The sequence below is a fragment of the Poromitra crassiceps genome (genome assembly GCF_964638095.1).
Source record: "Poromitra crassiceps genome assembly, chromosome: 3".
In the NCBI taxonomy this organism is placed as follows: domain Eukaryota; kingdom Metazoa; phylum Chordata; class Actinopteri; order Beryciformes; family Melamphaidae; genus Poromitra; species Poromitra crassiceps.
The window spans coordinates 55701752-55719908 of NC_139625.1; the positions used below are offsets into that span (position 1 = coordinate 55701752).

Consider the following 18157-nt stretch of genomic DNA (forward strand, 5'->3'; position numbering starts at 1 on the left):
TTCCATCTGGCCTTCGCCTTCGTGCCCCTCTAGCTAAGAAAAATAGCTATAACAACTCCTTTGTGCCTGTCTCCATTAGAGCTAGAAATGCTGCAGAGGCGAGAATATAATGCACTTTACTGTTGCTGCTGTTCAGTTGACTTGGGACTTGCTGTTCAGTCTGTCATTCAGTTTTTTGTTATACAACCTACCTTATAGAGGTATGTATCTAAGGGTGTATTCACACCTGTAGGTCGTTTGCTTTGTTCCGATTCAGGTACTTAATTGATACAATTGTTGCATTTGTGCCTTGGTTCGTTTGTGTTCACACAGCCACAAATGAAACGGTCCAAATAGTATTGTCAAACTTCCTGGATTGGCCAGCAGACACTCTGATAGGCTAATAGCCTCTCGGGATGGACAAAATAATTCCCAGAGATTTTCCTATTATGATTATAAGAATGCGTTTTGTTAGACCTACATTGTAGGCTATGTCGGGCGTGCGCCGTGCGAGGAGAGAGAGAGAGAGAGAGAGAGAGAGAGAAAGAAAGAAAGAGGGAGGGATCGGGAGAGAGAGAGGGAGAAAGTTCTTTATTTATTTATTAATGTATGCTATGTAGTAGGGATGCAGCGGTATACCGTTTGAAGGTATACCGCGGTTTGAAAACGTCACGGTATCAAAACCACTAAAATTTGCCGTCATACCTTCCCCACGGTATCAGCTGTTTCCCCAAAACAAAGTGCCCAGGTCGCTTGCAGAGTGCAGTTTACGCGGCCCCTCCCCCTGGCTGCATGCCTACCTAGACTAGAGCACAGCAGAGAGGAGCCGCAAGGACCCCCCTGAACTTTCCCCCATCTAAAAAGACGACGTCGGCTGTATGGGAATATTTCGGCTATTGTAAAAACACAAATGAACCGCAATACCGCGATACCGTGAAACCGTGGTATTTTTGTCCAAGGTTATCATACCGTCAAAAACTCATACCGTTGCATCCCTACTATGTAGCCTATGTATTTATTTTGCCTATTTAGGCTATCGGGAATTTGGAGATAGAAGATCAAAGACCCTCGCAAATTCTGCTAATAGGCTATCACGGAGATGAGGATTAGCCGAGACATAGGCTATATGAACACCTGTCCTGTCAGGAATAAAATATTAATAAATAATTTAATAATAACGGACATTTCGAGGAAGACATGCAATCAGTCTGATTGTCTGATTGAACCAGACAATCTTATCACAAAGAAGGCTGGCTCTGATTACCACGATTTGTTTTCATTTATTGAATGGAGACCAGAGAGAGGGAGAGAGAGGGAGGGAGAGAGGGAGCAGCACCCGCTGCGCAGCAGCACACCGCACACAATTTACAGGCAAAATCCGTAGACATTCAACACATTAACGTTGCTTCCCATGGTCCGAGGTAAGTTGATTGAGTTCAAACTGCTGATGTGATGATCCAAAAATCCCCCAAAGTTTATGGATGCAAGTCACAAGTCGTCAAAACAGGATCTGAAAGATGTTGTTTTTAAACGATAAAAATGCTCGTTCTTCAGGCCATTACGCATAGCACAGCTGACTACGGCAGCTGGTTTATCCAAAAATGCGCACCGTTTACTGCAGTTGTGGCGGTCGCGGATCGAGGTCGGATCACGTTCTCACCACAAACGAACCGCACCAGAGTTCGTTTAAAGCGGACCGAGACCACCCTTTCTTGGCGATCTCGGTCCGCTTGTTTTGTCCCGCATCCGAGTGCGATTGCTGTGTTCACACTCCCCCAAACGAACCGCACCAAGGGTGAAAATGCTCTCTGTTTCGGAACAACTGCTCCAAACGAGATAGGTGTGAATACACCCTAACCTGCAGAAATGTCTGTTGTTTTATGGGTTTATTGCATTTTTATTATACAATGATTCATTGTAGCATCCTCTTGAAATGTGTTGCGCTGTGTTAGCCTCACTTTATCATCCAATTGCACTTGCACTTTAAACTATTTGTGCCTGTTTACTTGCACTTTGCACTGCTGTGCACTTTAATTTGCTGCTTGTGCCTGTTTACGCGCATTTCGCACAGCTGTGCATTGTAAACTGCTGCTTTGTAGCTGTTTTTACTTTACTTTTACTTGCACTTTGAACTGCTGTGCATTTTAAACTGCTGCCTTGTGTTTGTTTTTATGTTTTGTTTTAATCATGTGTGCCTATGTCTCTGTGTTTTTTACGCTCGCTGCAAACCAATTTGCCCTTCTGGGACACTCAATAAACTTGAATCTTGTATCATTTTCAGGCAGCAAAGTGCCCTCTATGGGTTCAAACCTGCTTTTTTTTCTCCAAAATGTGGTTGCAAATTACGTCACGGCCAACTCCCGCCTTTCCCACTCATGTGAAAAATGCTTTTTTCATGTGATCATTACTGTAGAGCCAGAGCCATAATAGGAGAGTTGCAACATCTCCATTCACTCCAATGGACCCGTTTTTAGCACGAGCCCTTTAACAGCGCAAGGCATCGTGGGTAATTGGCAACTGTGGCTAATATTAGTGGCTAGTTAGTTATGTTACATGGCAGTAAAAGGCCACTGAATGACCAAATTGATATAACTTTTAACCATTTCGAGCAACACTGTTTCCATACGGACCACCAGCGTTGGTTAGTTGTTTATAACGTGACTATATAACATACTCCGGTTTCTGGTTTATAATTTGCGTCTGAATATAGCCAAAGAGTATAGTGGGACAAGAGGAGACATTCTGCCTCTTTCCTTGTTTTTTCAAATGAGGCAGAATGCCGTTTTGCCAGAAATCTGGGGGGAGTTAGTTCCCCTTTAAGCAAACTCAAGTCTGTAGTCATTAGCCAGTGAATTACAGAGAAACAAACAGGGGTGATGCAACAGTACATGCACTATGTAACGGCAGTGAGTAGGACTGCTCTCCACCGTCCGTCCCTTCCTGCCTCCCTCTCCTGGATGCACTACGTAATGGCAGTGAGTAGGACTGCTCTGCACCGTCCCTCCCTTGCTGCCTCCCTCTCCTGGCTGGGCCGGGGGGAATTTTCCCAGCAAGCCGTGGTGGGCATGCGTTCCCAATCATATTCCTGTCATCATGAGCCTGCGCTGTGTGAGCGTGTGTCTGTCCAAATGCCTGAGCCCGCGGTGTGTGAGCATGTCTGTCCAAACGCCTCTCCACTGGGCAGAACCCAGTCTTGATATGTATCCATTGGCTTGGCCTGTTGTAGAACCTGGAATGGAGTGACGTGTGTTGTCTGAGCAGCCCCGCTGGGAACAGTCCAGGAACAGATCTTCTAAGGAACTTTATCATTTGTGATGGGAAAGAAAGCTGTGATTGAGTTTGCCCTAATAGTAATAGCAAGTTTAAGTAAAGCCATGTGTGATAACATTGCGATACAAAAATTGACTGAGAATCAAAGAACAAGGTTGGAACAAGCAAGTCAAAAAAGTTTCAATGCCGATATTATTTACCCGCAGGGTCCATCAGTGAGGAATGAAATGAAGGAGGGGAGAAGAAGGAGGGGGAGGAGGCAACCATATAATGACAAAAATGTAATTGGTAATTAATAATGTTGGGCATTTCCTTAATAGCCTGACCCTAACCCGGATTCAACATGTTCAATCCGTGCTTGTTCGGTGTTCGCGGTTGTCTGTCCAGTTCACCATGTTTTCAGTCGCGTAATCGATGGAAACGGAGCTCGCGCACACGCGCGCACACTCAGTAATAGCTAGCAGTAAACTTCTGGCTGTTGTGTTGTTGCTGTCGATGGCTTCGTTTTGGACCCTGGAAAGAGAGGAACTCTTGGTAGAGCTGTGGGAATCAAAACGAGAGTTGTACGATGTGTCATCTCAATGATTTCCCAACCGAAACAGCCGGGCGAAAGCAATAGAAGAGATTGCTGAAAGACTTGGCACTACTGGTGAGTTTATAGTGGGCTAACGTTAAGTAGCTAATGCTAGCGTAAGGGGCTTTAACATTAGCATTAGCTTAGGTCGAAGTACACACGGAAGTTATTTGGTCAGCTTCTTCTTCTTTGGTGTTTTACGGCAGTTGGCATAGTTATTGTTGCATTACCCCCACCATTTGGCTGAAATTAGAACAACGGTTGTGCTGAATATGTTTGGTCGGTGTGCCATGCTTTCAAACAATCTCCAACATCTGCCAACATTCACAGACCATTGTCTGTTCGTATTTGTTGGTGTTTGTTGGAGAATGTTTGATTGGTGTGCCATGGGCTTTAGGGTTAGCTAGAAAAATATATTTTTTAATGGAATATCTTAGGTTCAGCTGTATTGAGCTCACAAGGGGCAGCTTTGTGTTATGTGACCATCCCTGCGTTTGAACGGTTTATCGGCACTCTCTCTCTCCACATAAACACAACCTCGCTCGACCACATAAACACAGAACACAGCAAAACAATGTCCTATCACTAAAATACACACAGGGTGAAACGTCTCTCAACATAAACACACTGCCACACTATTATATGGGCCAGAAGTGATCGTTTTGAGGGGAAACGTTTGTATAATTATATCAGATTTTTTAATGAAATAGCTATATTATTAAGAGACTTGCTGCTACCAGTTGTAAGAGTAGAATTGGTCGATTTCCCACCCGTGCATGTATACTTGGAGAAGGACATAGTCCGAATAAATAGCCTAATCAAGCTATAACCATAGCTCGACTTAACTGTGCATGTAAACGTACTGAGTGACTCCGTCTTTCCCCAAAATAAACCTGACATGGCAGTTCTTGCCTTATGTGGCACAGTGCCTGCTTTATTAGAGTTATGGAGTCAGTGTCAAGAGTTCAAATGAATGAGCAGCTAAGAACAAACCTGTGTGTTTCAAAGCTAGGAATGGGTATCGTTTGGATTTTATCGATACCGGTTCTGGTTTCGGTACTGGTTATCGATCGGCATGTGACCGGAAATGGCCGATTTCCACGTGATCGGCCTCGATCGGTGATCTGCGGCGGTCACTCTAAATAGCCGATTCTGTGAGCCGATTTTCAAGTGACGTGCGCGCATCCGAAAGCAGCGAGACCGAGACGGATGAGTTGCAGCCAAAACAAAAGCTGCCACTACACACGTCACAGCATGTCTTCGTCGGTGTGGAGGGGCCGGGTAGGTTGGAGTCCACTCCAGTCTGAGCGGCTCGCTTCACCTCACCCCTCTTCCCCGACCAGCTGCAGTCCACATCACCGCTGCCTGCTGCTGCTGCTATCTGTCAGTCATGTTGTAACGTGGATACAGGAGAGGACTTTTGTTTCGTATTGCGAATAGAACGACGAACATAATAATAAAACGCATCGGACCAGTGTGCAAGGTTTTCTGTGCGAGATGATTTTTTTTTGAATGGCGGATTAAAAAAAACGGACTGGGTGTAAACTACGATATTCAAACTGAGTCAACTCAAACTCATTTCCTCATCTAGGCTACTCAATAACAGCCAAATCCACAACTGTAGAGTGGGCATGGCTTCGAAGGTCTCTGGGCTCCAGACCTATAGGCTATAAACTCCTTGTCCATGGATAACATTTTGACGTTTATTCATTTTATTTTATTAGTTTATTTGGCAGGGACATATACAAAAAAAACATTAAACCCCATAGGGGAAGAAATGCTTTGTAACAGATTCAGCCATCGGCTACTTTCATCTGGAGCCCCTGTTCTGTTTCTTTTGGAAAAGTAAATGCATGATAGCTGTGGGATATACTGGAATTAATTGTTTTATATTCATTGTATTTACACAAAAAAGAAAAGCTCTGTCCAGTAACCTGGAACACTTTTATTTTGAGATGTTTTTGAGTGAGATCATCCTACCTCATGCAAATGATAAGAAATGTGACATGAATGTTAATTTTCTATTAAAGCAAAGTCAAAAAAAAAAAAAGTAAAAAAATAACCCGTCAATTATTGTTCTTAGAAAGAAAATCGGAATCGGCAAAAATCGGTATCGGCAAGTCAGACTATTCAAAAATCGGAAATCGGAATCGGCCAACAAAATCGCAATCGGTGCATCTCTAGTTATCGATACCGAATCCGATACTTATCGATACTCTTATCGATACTAATCTCCATAATTTGGTGCAAAAAAATAAAGACATGGCATGAAAAGATGCGAAGAGATTCAACAGTTATTTTGTTATTACTGAGAAGGTTTATTTCACCGCTGTGAATATGATTTATTAAACCTAGGCCACCTATGTGGTAGAAATATGCAAACCTGTGTTCAGCGAGATAATCTTCACACATGAGGACCACTTTCATGAGTTTTGAAGCGTAAATGCGAGCCCTAGAAGTAAAAGGCTCATGCTAAGCTATTCCAGAACTACACACAGTGTCGCATAGGCTTCCACGTCACGTCAGCCAAATTCAACCTGGAGTGTTGTTGATGTGTGCGCTGCTGTGCACCGATAACCCGGGCGGAACCAGGTGAGGGAAAGAGAATTTCCGTGTTCGTCCTTTGAAGTGATTGACATATAATATCCCTGTCGACTCAACACTGTAGTCTCATTTAGCTGTTTGCTAGCTAGCTGCCCCTTTAACGGCACGTGAAAGCTTCAAAACTCATAAAAGTGGTCCTCATGTGTAAAGATTATCCTGCTGAACACTGGTCGTGTTTGAATAAGCTTGCGTTAACCACAGACCTCATTTGAAGCATTGCGCCAAAAACCCATTCAAAAATCCCATAAGCAGAAACAGTGAAGAACCCGGAAGTATTAGCATATGTTTTCTGGACTTATTCCTGCGGCTCTCTATGAAACTCGACACTCAAAGTTGCCGGTGCAATCTTTACTTGGGAATGTTTTAATTTACAAAACGTTTTCTTCATCGAGTCTGGATAAATCACACCCGTTTTCAAAGGATTATTAAACAAAACAACGCGATGGAGTTACGTTATGTGGAGTTTGTGGAGCAACTTTATCTGCTGAATGGATGGCTGGATAGTGTTAGCTTAGCTGCCGGCAAGCATAACGTTACAGGTAAAGTGAACACCGTCCCTGTTCGTTGTTCTGTATTCAGAGTTGGCAAAGTGAAGTCCACATAATATTCTGTGACTGTCAGAAAATATGTCATTCAGCAAAGCACCATGACATTTGTGCAATGCGAGGCGGAGATTTCTCTGTATCATCACAGGATGAGGGCAGTCCCCCTAGTATCATAAAGAAGTTTTCTTCCAAATACCAATCTTTTAAATCTTTTAAACCTGTTCAATTTTGCCTAAAACTAAAATTGACGATTTTTTCTTTCAAAACTCAATTTTCTATTTCAATTTTGTATACTATTATACTTCTCTAAACATTTGTTGCCCGGCAGAGCTTTTTTCTTCTTCTTTTTTTCATGAGTGACAATTTACGCTTTTACTCTGAAGGCAGAACAACCCAACTTCCTGTTTTAGCTTGCCGCTGCTATGCCTAACTTCCTGGCTGTTGCTTGCTAACCTGCAGTCACTTGACACTGGTGGATTTGATCGAGCACTCGGTGCTCTGTTGGAGGGATACTCTTGGTTCGATGACTCTTGACTGTAGCATGTGCCTCCGTGACATAATTATATTAGCAGTGTCTAAGTGACCACCCGTGCTCGCAGTTATATCTGTACTAGAATAACACAAAGTCACAACAGGTATGCGGGGAACTGCGATAGCAGTTAGGGGGAAATTCAGACAGCCAGGGTGAGTCAGCTGAGGCTGGTAACTTACAGCCATGAAGCAGCAGAAGCAGAATCTATCAGTACTTGGTGGCCTCACGTGTTGTTTTTTGTTATGTGAACTAGAAAGGCAACATTTCATCGTCCGGTGATAACGTCTGTGTTCGTGTGCGCGCGTCTGTGTTGTGGCAATCGTTATCTTGTAGGCTACAGCCCGCAGTGCAACACGCTGCGCTCAGTGCTCACATTCTGTGCTTTTTGGAGGTATTGAAATAAGTTAATTTGCACTGCTGTCTTTAGTAGCCAGTAGTCACAGCCTCCAGAGAGACTTTACAGCGGGGAGAAGGGACGAGTAGCAGCACGCGTACATGAGAGCTGCCCCGCCGCAACGTAATTACCCTAGTTAACCCTAGTTAAAGTGTAAATCGATTTGACGATTTTCATTTTTTTAACATCGTCCCAACTAATTAATTCGATTACGATTCAAAATCGATTTATCGAGCAGCCCTACCTGCCGCAAGCGTAGTGACAGGACGAGCAACATCAAACGTCTGGTGCCGCCTTCGTCATCGTTAGGGACGGTAAAAAAAACAAAAAACCGATAGCAGCACCGAACGTCCAGAACGTTATCAATACTCTGGTACCGACCAATCAGGAACCGGTACCAAAATAATACCAGTGCTCGGTATTCAAATCACTCTGACGTGAAGGGTTCAAATGAATGAGCAGCCAAGAACAAAGTAACCCATGTGGTCAAGGGTCAAATGAATGAGCAGCTAAGAACAAACCCATGTGTTTCAAAGCACTCTAAGGTCAAGGGTTCAAATGAATGAGCAGCTAAGAACAAACCTGTTTCAAAGCACTCTAAGGTCAAGGGTTCAAATGAATGAGCTGCTAAGAACAAACCCATGTGTTTCAAAGCACTCTGAGGTCAAGGGTTCAAATGAATGAGCTGCTAAGAACAAACCCATGTGTTTCAAAGCACTCTGAGGTCAAGGGTTCAAATGAATGAGCTGCTAAGAACAAACCCATGTGTTTCAAAGCACTCTGAGGTCAAGGGTTCAAATGAATGAGCAGCTAAGAACAAACCTGTTTCAAAGCACTCTGAGGTCAAGTGTTCAAATGAATGAGTAGCTAAGAACAAACCTGTGTTTCAATGCACTCTGAGGTTGGAGACAGCCTTGGTGGCCAATTATGCATGGTCTGGATGCCTTTGAATGTACATGAAGCCTATATTTGCCCTGCCAGTGAACCATGGCACCTACTGTAGCAGCAATACTGTACCCAACCTCAGCAGATTTGTGGCAGTGTGTGCTCTTATTCCATGGCTCATGGAACAGCTCTGCTGTGAAGGGTTTATTTGTGGGGCATGTGGCTTCACTCCATCCAACCAGATAGTTAAAAGTCTCTTTCATCATTCATGCATTGTGGTTTAAATGCTGAAAATACTTTTCTTAATCATCACTGAGTAGAACGTAGAGAGAAGTCAAATTCGATAAAAACTATCAAATATACCCAGCACCAAAATGTTTTTAATTAATGACTTCTAAGATTATTTACGACATGGGTGGTGGATCATGCATCATGTGTGCATGTCTTTGTTTTGTCATTTGGTTAAAACGTGATGAATGTCTCTGTCTAAACAGAAACGTGGATAACAGGCCTACTAAACGCTGCGGAGGGACAAAAACACACGGCTAAAAAGAGACGGCTAATGATACCCTTAGCTGGCTGTAAACAAGAGCAACTTGTTGCTGAGACATCAGAAATTCAACAAGGAAGTGAGGTAGGACCTAAAATTAGCCTAACGTTTGCCCCCCTGGTCAAAAACCAGAAACCTATTGCTTGTGGCCTGAGTGGCAACAGTGCTTTATTGGCTGCCTTTTATTTGCCAGTAGCATGCATTAATGTGAGGTATTTTGTTGTGTAGGCCTCTATTTTTAAATATGAATGGGCAGAATCTCATAATTGTTCACTGTCCAAAAACCTGAAGGCCCTATTTTCTATTAATAGAAACTAAGTTGTACATGTCATCAAGAAATATTCTGCAGGCACCTGGCTTTATTCTGCAGGCACCTGGCTTTATTTGTTGACACGGGACTCTTTCCAAATTCACACCGCCATTCAAAGTTTGCGAGCCTGAGCTCTTGTCTGCACATTTCCTGTGGGACGTGGTGGGAAATGTAAAGGAATTGTTGGGAATTCAGGGTTTTACAGCGGTAGGGGGGTTGGGGTTAGGGGGATGTACTTACTGAAAATCTTCAGGGAAAAGGAATGAGTAGGAGAGGGGGATCTCAGGCAGAGACGGAGCAGGATTGTGAAAGCATGAACAGAGAGACACAGCGAGAAAATAAGCGAGAGAATAAACAAGTGGTGGGTTGCCAAGCACTGGCTCAGCCGAGGTACTTCCCCTTATGTGCACAGCTGGATGTGTGAGACAGTGAGCAATTCTCCCCTCCTGTCTCCCAGACTCTGACACAGGCAGGGGAATTTAACTTCTCTGTGCTAGGCTGCTTCAAAAATAGCACTGTGGACTGGACAACTGTGCGGTACTAGCCTAATAGCAACAACAACAATAGCTCCATGCCAAGACTCAGTGTCTTGTCTCTCTCTCGCCATCTTTGCTGAAGTTTTCCACTGGTGAAGAAGCTGACACTGACATTGAGTTGCCTCTGTTACACTGCAGCTATGCAAATGTTTGTGTCCAACAACCTTGTGTCTAAAGTTGGAGTGTAAATACTTTAGTGGAGCCTGAGTGACACTACTGACTAGTTGTGTGTAAAGTTGGAGTGTAAATACTTTAGTGGAGCCTGAATGACACTACTGACTAGTTGTGTGTAAAGTTGGAGTGTAAATACTTTAGTGGAGCCTAGGCATGGGTCGATTTCCGGTTTTACCGGTTCGGTTCGGGGTACGAGCCCAAACCGGTTTGATCACGTGCGAACCGAAAAAACATAAAAAAAAAAAAAAAAATTGCCAGTCCATTCTGATTGCACTATTGTTCGTATTAGCCTCTTCTCAAGTTGCACTAGTAGGCAAAAGTCTTATTTTGTTTATTATGTTGATGTTTGAAGAAAAGTTAAGCTGAATAGTTATGAGAAATAAAAACAGTGTGTTGTTACAGTTAAAAGGTTCTGCTTATAGAGAGCCCCAGGGATGACGTATTTTTGTAGGCTGAATGCGGAAGTCCTGAACTTCCTGGTTCTTCACTGTTTCTGTCTATGGGATTTTTGAATGGGTTTTTGGCACGATGCTTCAAATAATGTCTGTGGGCAACGCAAGTTTAATCAAACGCGAACCAAGGTTCAGCGGGATAATCTTCACACATGAGGACCACTTTCATGATTTTTGAAGCGTAACTGCGAGCCCTAGAGGTAAAAAGCTTGTGCTAAGCTAATCCAGAACTACACACAGTGTCGCATAGGCGTCCACGCATTGATTGCGAAAGAAAGAATTTCCGCGTTCACTCGTGATGACGTATAATATCCGCGTCGACATTGTAGTCTCATTTAGCCGTTTGCTAGCTAGCCACCCTTTTAACGGCACATAAAAGCTTCAAAACTCATAAAAGTGGTCTTCATGTGTGAAGATGATGTTACTAAACACTGGTTCGCGTTTGATTAAGCCAGCGTTGCCCAGAGAGATTATTAGAAGCATCGCGCCAAAAACCCATTCAAAACTCCCATAGGCGAAAACTGTGAAGAACCAGGGCTGTTAGCATCGATGATTTCCGGACTCGTTCCTGGGGCTCTCTATTTGTATTCAGTGTTCGTGCTGGTTGGCAGCATACCAGCTTAGAGGTGCATTATCGCTACCAACTGCAGCCGCTTTGATACGTTTTTTGGGGGAATATCGAACCGGTTTCAAAATGTTCAAACCGACCCATGCCTAGCGCCCTATATTGTGTGAATTTGTGAGTTTTGAAGTTTATAAGGCAGCTCAGCTGTAAGCCAATCCATTCTGATTGCACTGCTTGTGTTTTTATTAGCCTTTTCTCAAGTTGCACTATAGGTAGAAGTCTTATTTCATTTATTATTTTGATGTTTAGAAGAAAAGTTGAGCTGAATAGTTATGAGAAATAAATACAGGGTGTGTTTGTTACACAGGTGTCCTGCTTCTTTTTATTCAGTATCATTGCTGGTTGACAATACCAGCTTAGAGGTGTATTATCGCTATCAGGTGGACTGAAGTTGCACTACAGACAGTTATGGGCCACACTCGGGAGCCCTGCTTAAATTTTTTTTTTTTTTTTTTTTTTAATTACAAAAAAAATCGGTATACCGGTTCGATCCGGTTTAGACGGCAATATCGAACCGGTTTTAAATTTTTCAAACCGACCCAGCCCTGGTGGAGCCTGAATGACACTACTGAGTAGTTGTGTGTAAAGTTGGAGTGTAAATACTTTAGTGGAGCCTGAATGACTGAGTCACTCACTCACACACTCACTCAGTAGTAGTAGTCAGTGACTACTGACTAGTTGTGTCTTGTGATGGAGTGTAAATACTTTAGTGGAGCCTGAGTGACTACTGACTAGTTGTGGCTAAAGTTGGAGTGGAAATACTTGAGTGGAGCCTGAGTGACTGACTACTGACTAGTTGGGACAGATATGATAGATATGACTACTGACTAGTTGGGACAGATATGCCAAATTTTGCAGTGAAAATCATTAGTATGATAGGGTTCCTGCTGTGGGCCCAACGGTAAGCTATAATTAATTCATTTGGGGATGCAAAATGGCACCTACATTTGGGCTTGATGTGGAAAACCAGATGCAAAACCATCATCTAATATGTGGAGTAATTTGTAAAATACATTCTGGTGTGTCCTACAAAGTCAATTCACGACTTTCCCAGACTAAAATACGCCTCGCAAAATCCCATGATATACCAACAATTCCTGGGACAGTGGGAACCCTATGAACATGAGCAGCCAATCGCCAATAAAAGATACATTGAATCTAATTGTCATGGTTACATTAGCGTGACAGGCATGAGCCACTTGGAACAGACATTAAAATGTGAGGTTGGGAATTTAATTTCTTTGACACAAAGATACGAGATTCGAGCTACAAAATGCTGACAGATACTGGCTGCAAAACCAAGAAAAACAAAATGCTTTACTGTTAGAGAAATTGCTGTATTCTGTGAGTTTACGTGCTTTACACATCAATAAGTGCTTATGTAAATATTTAGCTGGAACTTAGGGTCATGTTGTAACTAGTTTTTTATGGTGCAACCGCTTGTATTGAAGTAATGAGTAAATCAATAGTGGCCAAACTACGCTCCATTTGAACTTAGATGCAGCTGACGCAATCAACCCTTAAAAACCAGCTTGCAGCTGTCAGTCTCATATCAGACAGACACCATGTTATTTATGAATGGTTTAGTCTAGATACTTCTATACAACAGCCTTATCTTACCATTATCCAGTTTAAGTGAAAAAGAAAAGCTTGCATGTTCAAGTTGAAGAGAAACGTGTTTATGTTCTGATGAATCGACTGGTGCCATTCATCTGAGAGATAGATAATCCATGGTGTGATTATTACAGGCAGGGGAGGGTAACTTTCAGTGTTTTATACAAGCTGACGCAGCAAATTCACCTAGGTCTGTTGACATGGTCCTGCTACTCATGGCTTTACTACAGAAATGATCAGACTTCCAGATAAAAAGGGAGTCAAAACACAGCCTATACCCTAATGAAATGCAAAAGTCAAGGATTGCAACATTTCCCTCTATTCGCCTATAGTGGCTGCAGAGTGTTACTTCGCTCTTGGCAAGGGTGTACAGTATGTGGCAATATTTCAACTCCCGCTCGCTAGTGGCGTCATCGCAGTTATTTACTATCAGCAATTTGAGGCCTCTGTCTGGCATTTAAGACCTCAAAGGAGAAGCATGATACCCTGAGCAACAACAGAGATGTACTGTAGGTGTAACAAGTGGAAATAAATAATTAGGTGATCTGTGTGATAGACTGCAAAAACATATAATTTCAAAATCTGCTAGTAACAGAAATAACAACTCGCACAGAGACTGGGTGATTTTGCCAGTATGTGGCTTGAGTGTACTGTAGATACTGTACGTACCGGTAGTTCTGAGGGTTCAGGTAGAAACTCTGCATCCTCTCCAAAAATAAAATCTGGTGGAAGTTCTGGATAGCTGGCGTTGAATATAATATCCCCTGAGAGCAAAAAGAAGAAGAAAGGAAAAGGTATTATTGATTTATTATTTAGCACACTGTTCTATGCATCCTATAAGAAGAATGCAAAGTGTCTCTGTCTACAGTGAGCAGAATTGTGTTCGGCCACAGCTATGCCATTTTACATTTTACGTACGATCTGGCGGATTTTTTAATGAGGTAATTAGGGACGATTCATTGCCCTAATTACTTAATGATTGCCCTAATTACCTAATGATGTGGTGTCACTCAAGCAATGATGACATCTCGGTAAAAGTTGTCTTGCTTTCATGTATGATGATACTGTATGTATTATCATGTTTTACAAAATGACCGCAATATCAAGGGGTCGACCTAATGTTGAAAGAATGGATGAATGGATGAATGAATTTATTGAGACAGATGTTAAAAATACAAATTAACAGATAAAATCCATACACCGGTATTAAAATTGTTGAGGAATAAAACACAATAAAGTCCATGACTTGTTTCCCTTGTGGTCCTCGTTCATCTCATACAGTATCTGCAGATTTCTTTATTTTTTTTCACTTTGCATTAAACACAAACACCTGAACTCCGAGGAGTCAGGAGAAGCTTTTAAGTACCAGTTCAGTAATGTGCAAACTTGACATTTACCACTGTAGCCATCAAGAAAGCTGCCAAACAGCTCTGCCTTTTGAAGATAACGACACAGATATTTTTGATATACACTTATTCAATACTGACATCAAGTTTTGTTTTGTTTATTTGCTCAAAACATAAAAGTGAAGTGAGAAAACACAAAGGAAGAGAAACAACGTGCAGACAAGATATAAAAAAAAAGACGCCTAGTGAAGCATAAGGATTATAAAAATTGGCCTATAGCCCAGGACAAGATAACACAACAACCCATCATCATATCACATGTAACATAATAGATGGGTCATGTAGGGACTTTAAAGTTCACAATGTTCAGATGGTATGTTACACAATTCTATTTCTGTATGGTGAGGCTGTTCTGAATGTGTTCTGCTTTTCTGTCATTGTTCTGCTGGACAGCAAAAAGAGACAAGCGTACATATGGCAGTATTTTTCCAGTGGGGAAGGGTCACACGAGGAGAGGATGTGCAGTAAAGTCAGGCGGGGACGTGTGGGACCAATATGTTGGCACAATGCCACCCGGGGGAAGCTGTGAGGAAACGGAGGTCTTGGCACTGCGCCCTTTGAACAAGTTAGAACATAAACTTTGATACGTTGCCCCGTTCATATATCATGAGGCTGAAACAACTGCACTGCAATGAAGAAGCCTACACACCCCCCAAAATACAAGGAGTAGCCTAATAACACATATACGACTACCGTAAATTCCGGACTATAAGGCGCACTGGTCTATAAGCCGCACCTTCAAAGGTGACTATTTTTTTCTTATATAAGCCGCACCGGACTATAAGCCGCGGGTGTTTTAATGGTATTTTTTGTTTTTTTTACAGTGCACACAGTGTCCGCGGTGTGGTGAAAAGAGGGCAAGAGAGGAAATTAAAACAGAAGTGGATTTATAGTTAGAAAGAGTGCTAAAGAAGAGAGAATTCCGTTTTTTATTTTTTTATTTTAGTTACTCACAGTACTATTGACCAGTCCAACTCAAAAGATATTCGGCAGTTTCACTTTGAGCTCTTGTTCCGCCGCTGTCCATCAATGGTTATGACGAGTCTCGCTGGGTACAGTACGCCAAAGCGATATCCATTGACTTTAACCTTTTCGATGATGCTGTTGTATGTTGCGCGTTTCTGTTGCACCAACGCGGAGAGGTCCTGCCGGACGAAAAAGCGCGTACCCTCCCAGGTGAGGGGCTTCTTCCCCGCAGCCTGGAGGATGAGTTGACGGTCGGGCCAGCGGAGTAGGCAGATGAAGATGGCCCTCGGTGGCAGGCCGGGGTCTGGACGTGGCCGAGGCGCCCGGTGTGCCCTGTCCACCTCTGGTGGTTTCTCGCCTTCCTTCAGGTCCAGGATGTAACACAGGATTTTGCCACGAAAGCGTCCATGTCACCAATCTCAGCTCCCTCTTTTACATTGATCAGGCGAATGTTATTTCTTTTACTCCTGCTGATTAAGTCATCAACCTGCGTGTGCAGCGTTTCGATGTTTTTGCATTTTATCCACTTTCGGACTCACTGTGTTGTTTTTGTCCTCCAGTGCGCTGATGCGCTTTTCCGCATTAGAAACTCTTCACGGTTGCATTATTTTCTTTAGTGAGTGAGTGGATGGACTTCTGCACGTTTTCAAACTTGTTTTCAAGCTGCTCAAACCTCTGAGCGATGTCGGACTTAATCGATAGTGTTTCACGGAGTAAAAGTTTAGCCCAAGCCGTGTATCTCCAGCCTCCAGCAGGTGAGTCATTTCCTCATTCATGGCGATGATTGCTTCGTCTTTTTCTTTCTGCTTACCTGTGTTGTGTTATGTTATGTTATGTTATGTTGTTAAAAGAGGGCAAGAGAGGAAATTAAAACAGAAGTGGATTTATAGTTAGAAAGAGTGCTAAAAAAAGAGAGATTTTTTTTTTTTTTTTGGAAAAAATCCATAGATAAGCCGCACCGTTATATAAGCCGCAGGGGCCAAAAAAGGCCAAAAAACGGGAAAAAAGCCGCGGCTTATAGTCCGGAATTTACGGTACATAAAATTCCCCTTTAGCCAACCATTTATTGAGGTGATAAGGGTGTAATGTACGCAACGATGAAGGCCACAAATTACTAGGGGTGGGAATCACCAGATGCCCACGATACGATACTGAAACGATACTTGAGTCACGATACGATAGTATTGCGATACTGCGATATTTTCAATATTGCGATATATCGATATTGCGATATATTGAATATTGCGATATTTCGATATATTGCGATTTCTTACTTTTTCAACTGCAAATGATGTCCCCAAAGGAAAACTTTGTCAACATCTGGTTTATATAAGAACAATTTTTCAGTCTGTACATCCGACTTCAACCATTTTATTGCAGCAACATTGTCAAGTAGACAGACCAACAACTTTCATAAAGTCATGTCATAGTTGCATGCACCTGACAAACTGAACTGTTTGTTACAGTCTACTTACAGTCCACCTTAACTGGATGTGTGTGTGGACTACTGTACTTATGTAGTTTTTGCAACTTCACTTCACTTACACAAAACATCTTGTGCTTCAGTAACTGGGGAATTTGTAAATTACTGTTATGACAAAACTGTTACTGTTAAAACAAAATGAAAATATGCTACCGTTTGTTTACTGCTGGCCTTGGAACTAAAGTTTATAGTAGCCCGGTGGCCTGGCATGGCCTGCAAATTTTTTTTTTTTTTTTTTTTTTTTTTTTGCAATATCGATACTTGGCGTCCAAATATCGATACAATATCGTCAGGCAAAATATTGCGATACTGTGGTGTATCGATTTTTTCCCCCACCCCTACAAATTACTGTCTGGCAATATCAGCTATGGCGGTGGGCTTGGCTTGCATTAACGGGGCACAGCTCTGTGTATAGTGTGCCATGCTTTTGCATGCCATCAGCAGGCAGGTCCAGACACTGGCAGATACCTGAGGCCTTGTATCCTTCACTAAACAACCATTCTTCCTCAGGCCACAGCACAGGAAAGCACATCAACTATCTTCCTCAGGCCAAAGCACAGGAAAGCACGTCAACTATCTTCCTCAGGCCAAAGCACAGGAAAGTACATTAACTCATTGAGTGCCAGCCACTTTTGGAGAACGACGCTCCCAGTGCCAGAGTTTCAGAGCGTTTTCAGTGATTTCTCGAGGCCCACAGAATATTGTGTGATATTACTATGTAAACACCGAACACGCAAAAAGAACAAGGAGACTCTATTGTATCATCAGCAAAAAAAAGTTTATTGATACCATTTTCCGTTCTTTAGTTATGAGCCGGAGAAGATAGGTTGTTTTCAGCGTTTTCAGGCATTTCAAATTATAAGCTGAGTTATTCAGCCTTTTGTGAAATGAAGCATTTCAAGCACATTCACTGACTCTAGCTAATATTTTCTGATGTAGTGACGTGGTGTAGTTGTGTCCTGCCCTGCGTGTCCCACCCCCCTCTCCCCCCCTCAGCTGAAAACTCCTCCCCACACTAGTAACACACAGCCTCACGCACCCAGCGTCTATTTTCGGAGTGCTTTTTGTGCGCCGCCTCCCAGGCAGTGCAACATGGAAAAGCCACACGCGGACTGCAGGGAAAGGTTTGGCTTTTCAGTGTCGGCTGCTGCTTTTCTAGCAGCTAATCGTGTGGAGAAACTATGCTGACAGACAGACAGAGGCAGAAGGGCTCAGTTGTGTGCGCGGATTGACTGTGTTCGCAGGCACCGTCAGTTGC

At 42.7% G+C, this 18157-nt stretch overlaps 1 protein-coding gene across 1 annotated transcript in view; it reads right to left on the minus strand.

Annotated features, from left to right (window-relative positions):
- Window positions 1–18157, minus strand: part of babam2 (BRISC and BRCA1 A complex member 2) — a 154230-nt gene that overhangs the window by 123912 nt on the left and 12161 nt on the right. The window contains exon 4 of the mRNA XM_083633875.1: window positions 13714–13808. Within this exon, the coding sequence (XP_083490001.1) occupies window positions 13714–13808 (95 nt within the window). The remainder of the gene's footprint in view (window positions 1–13713; window positions 13809–18157) is intronic.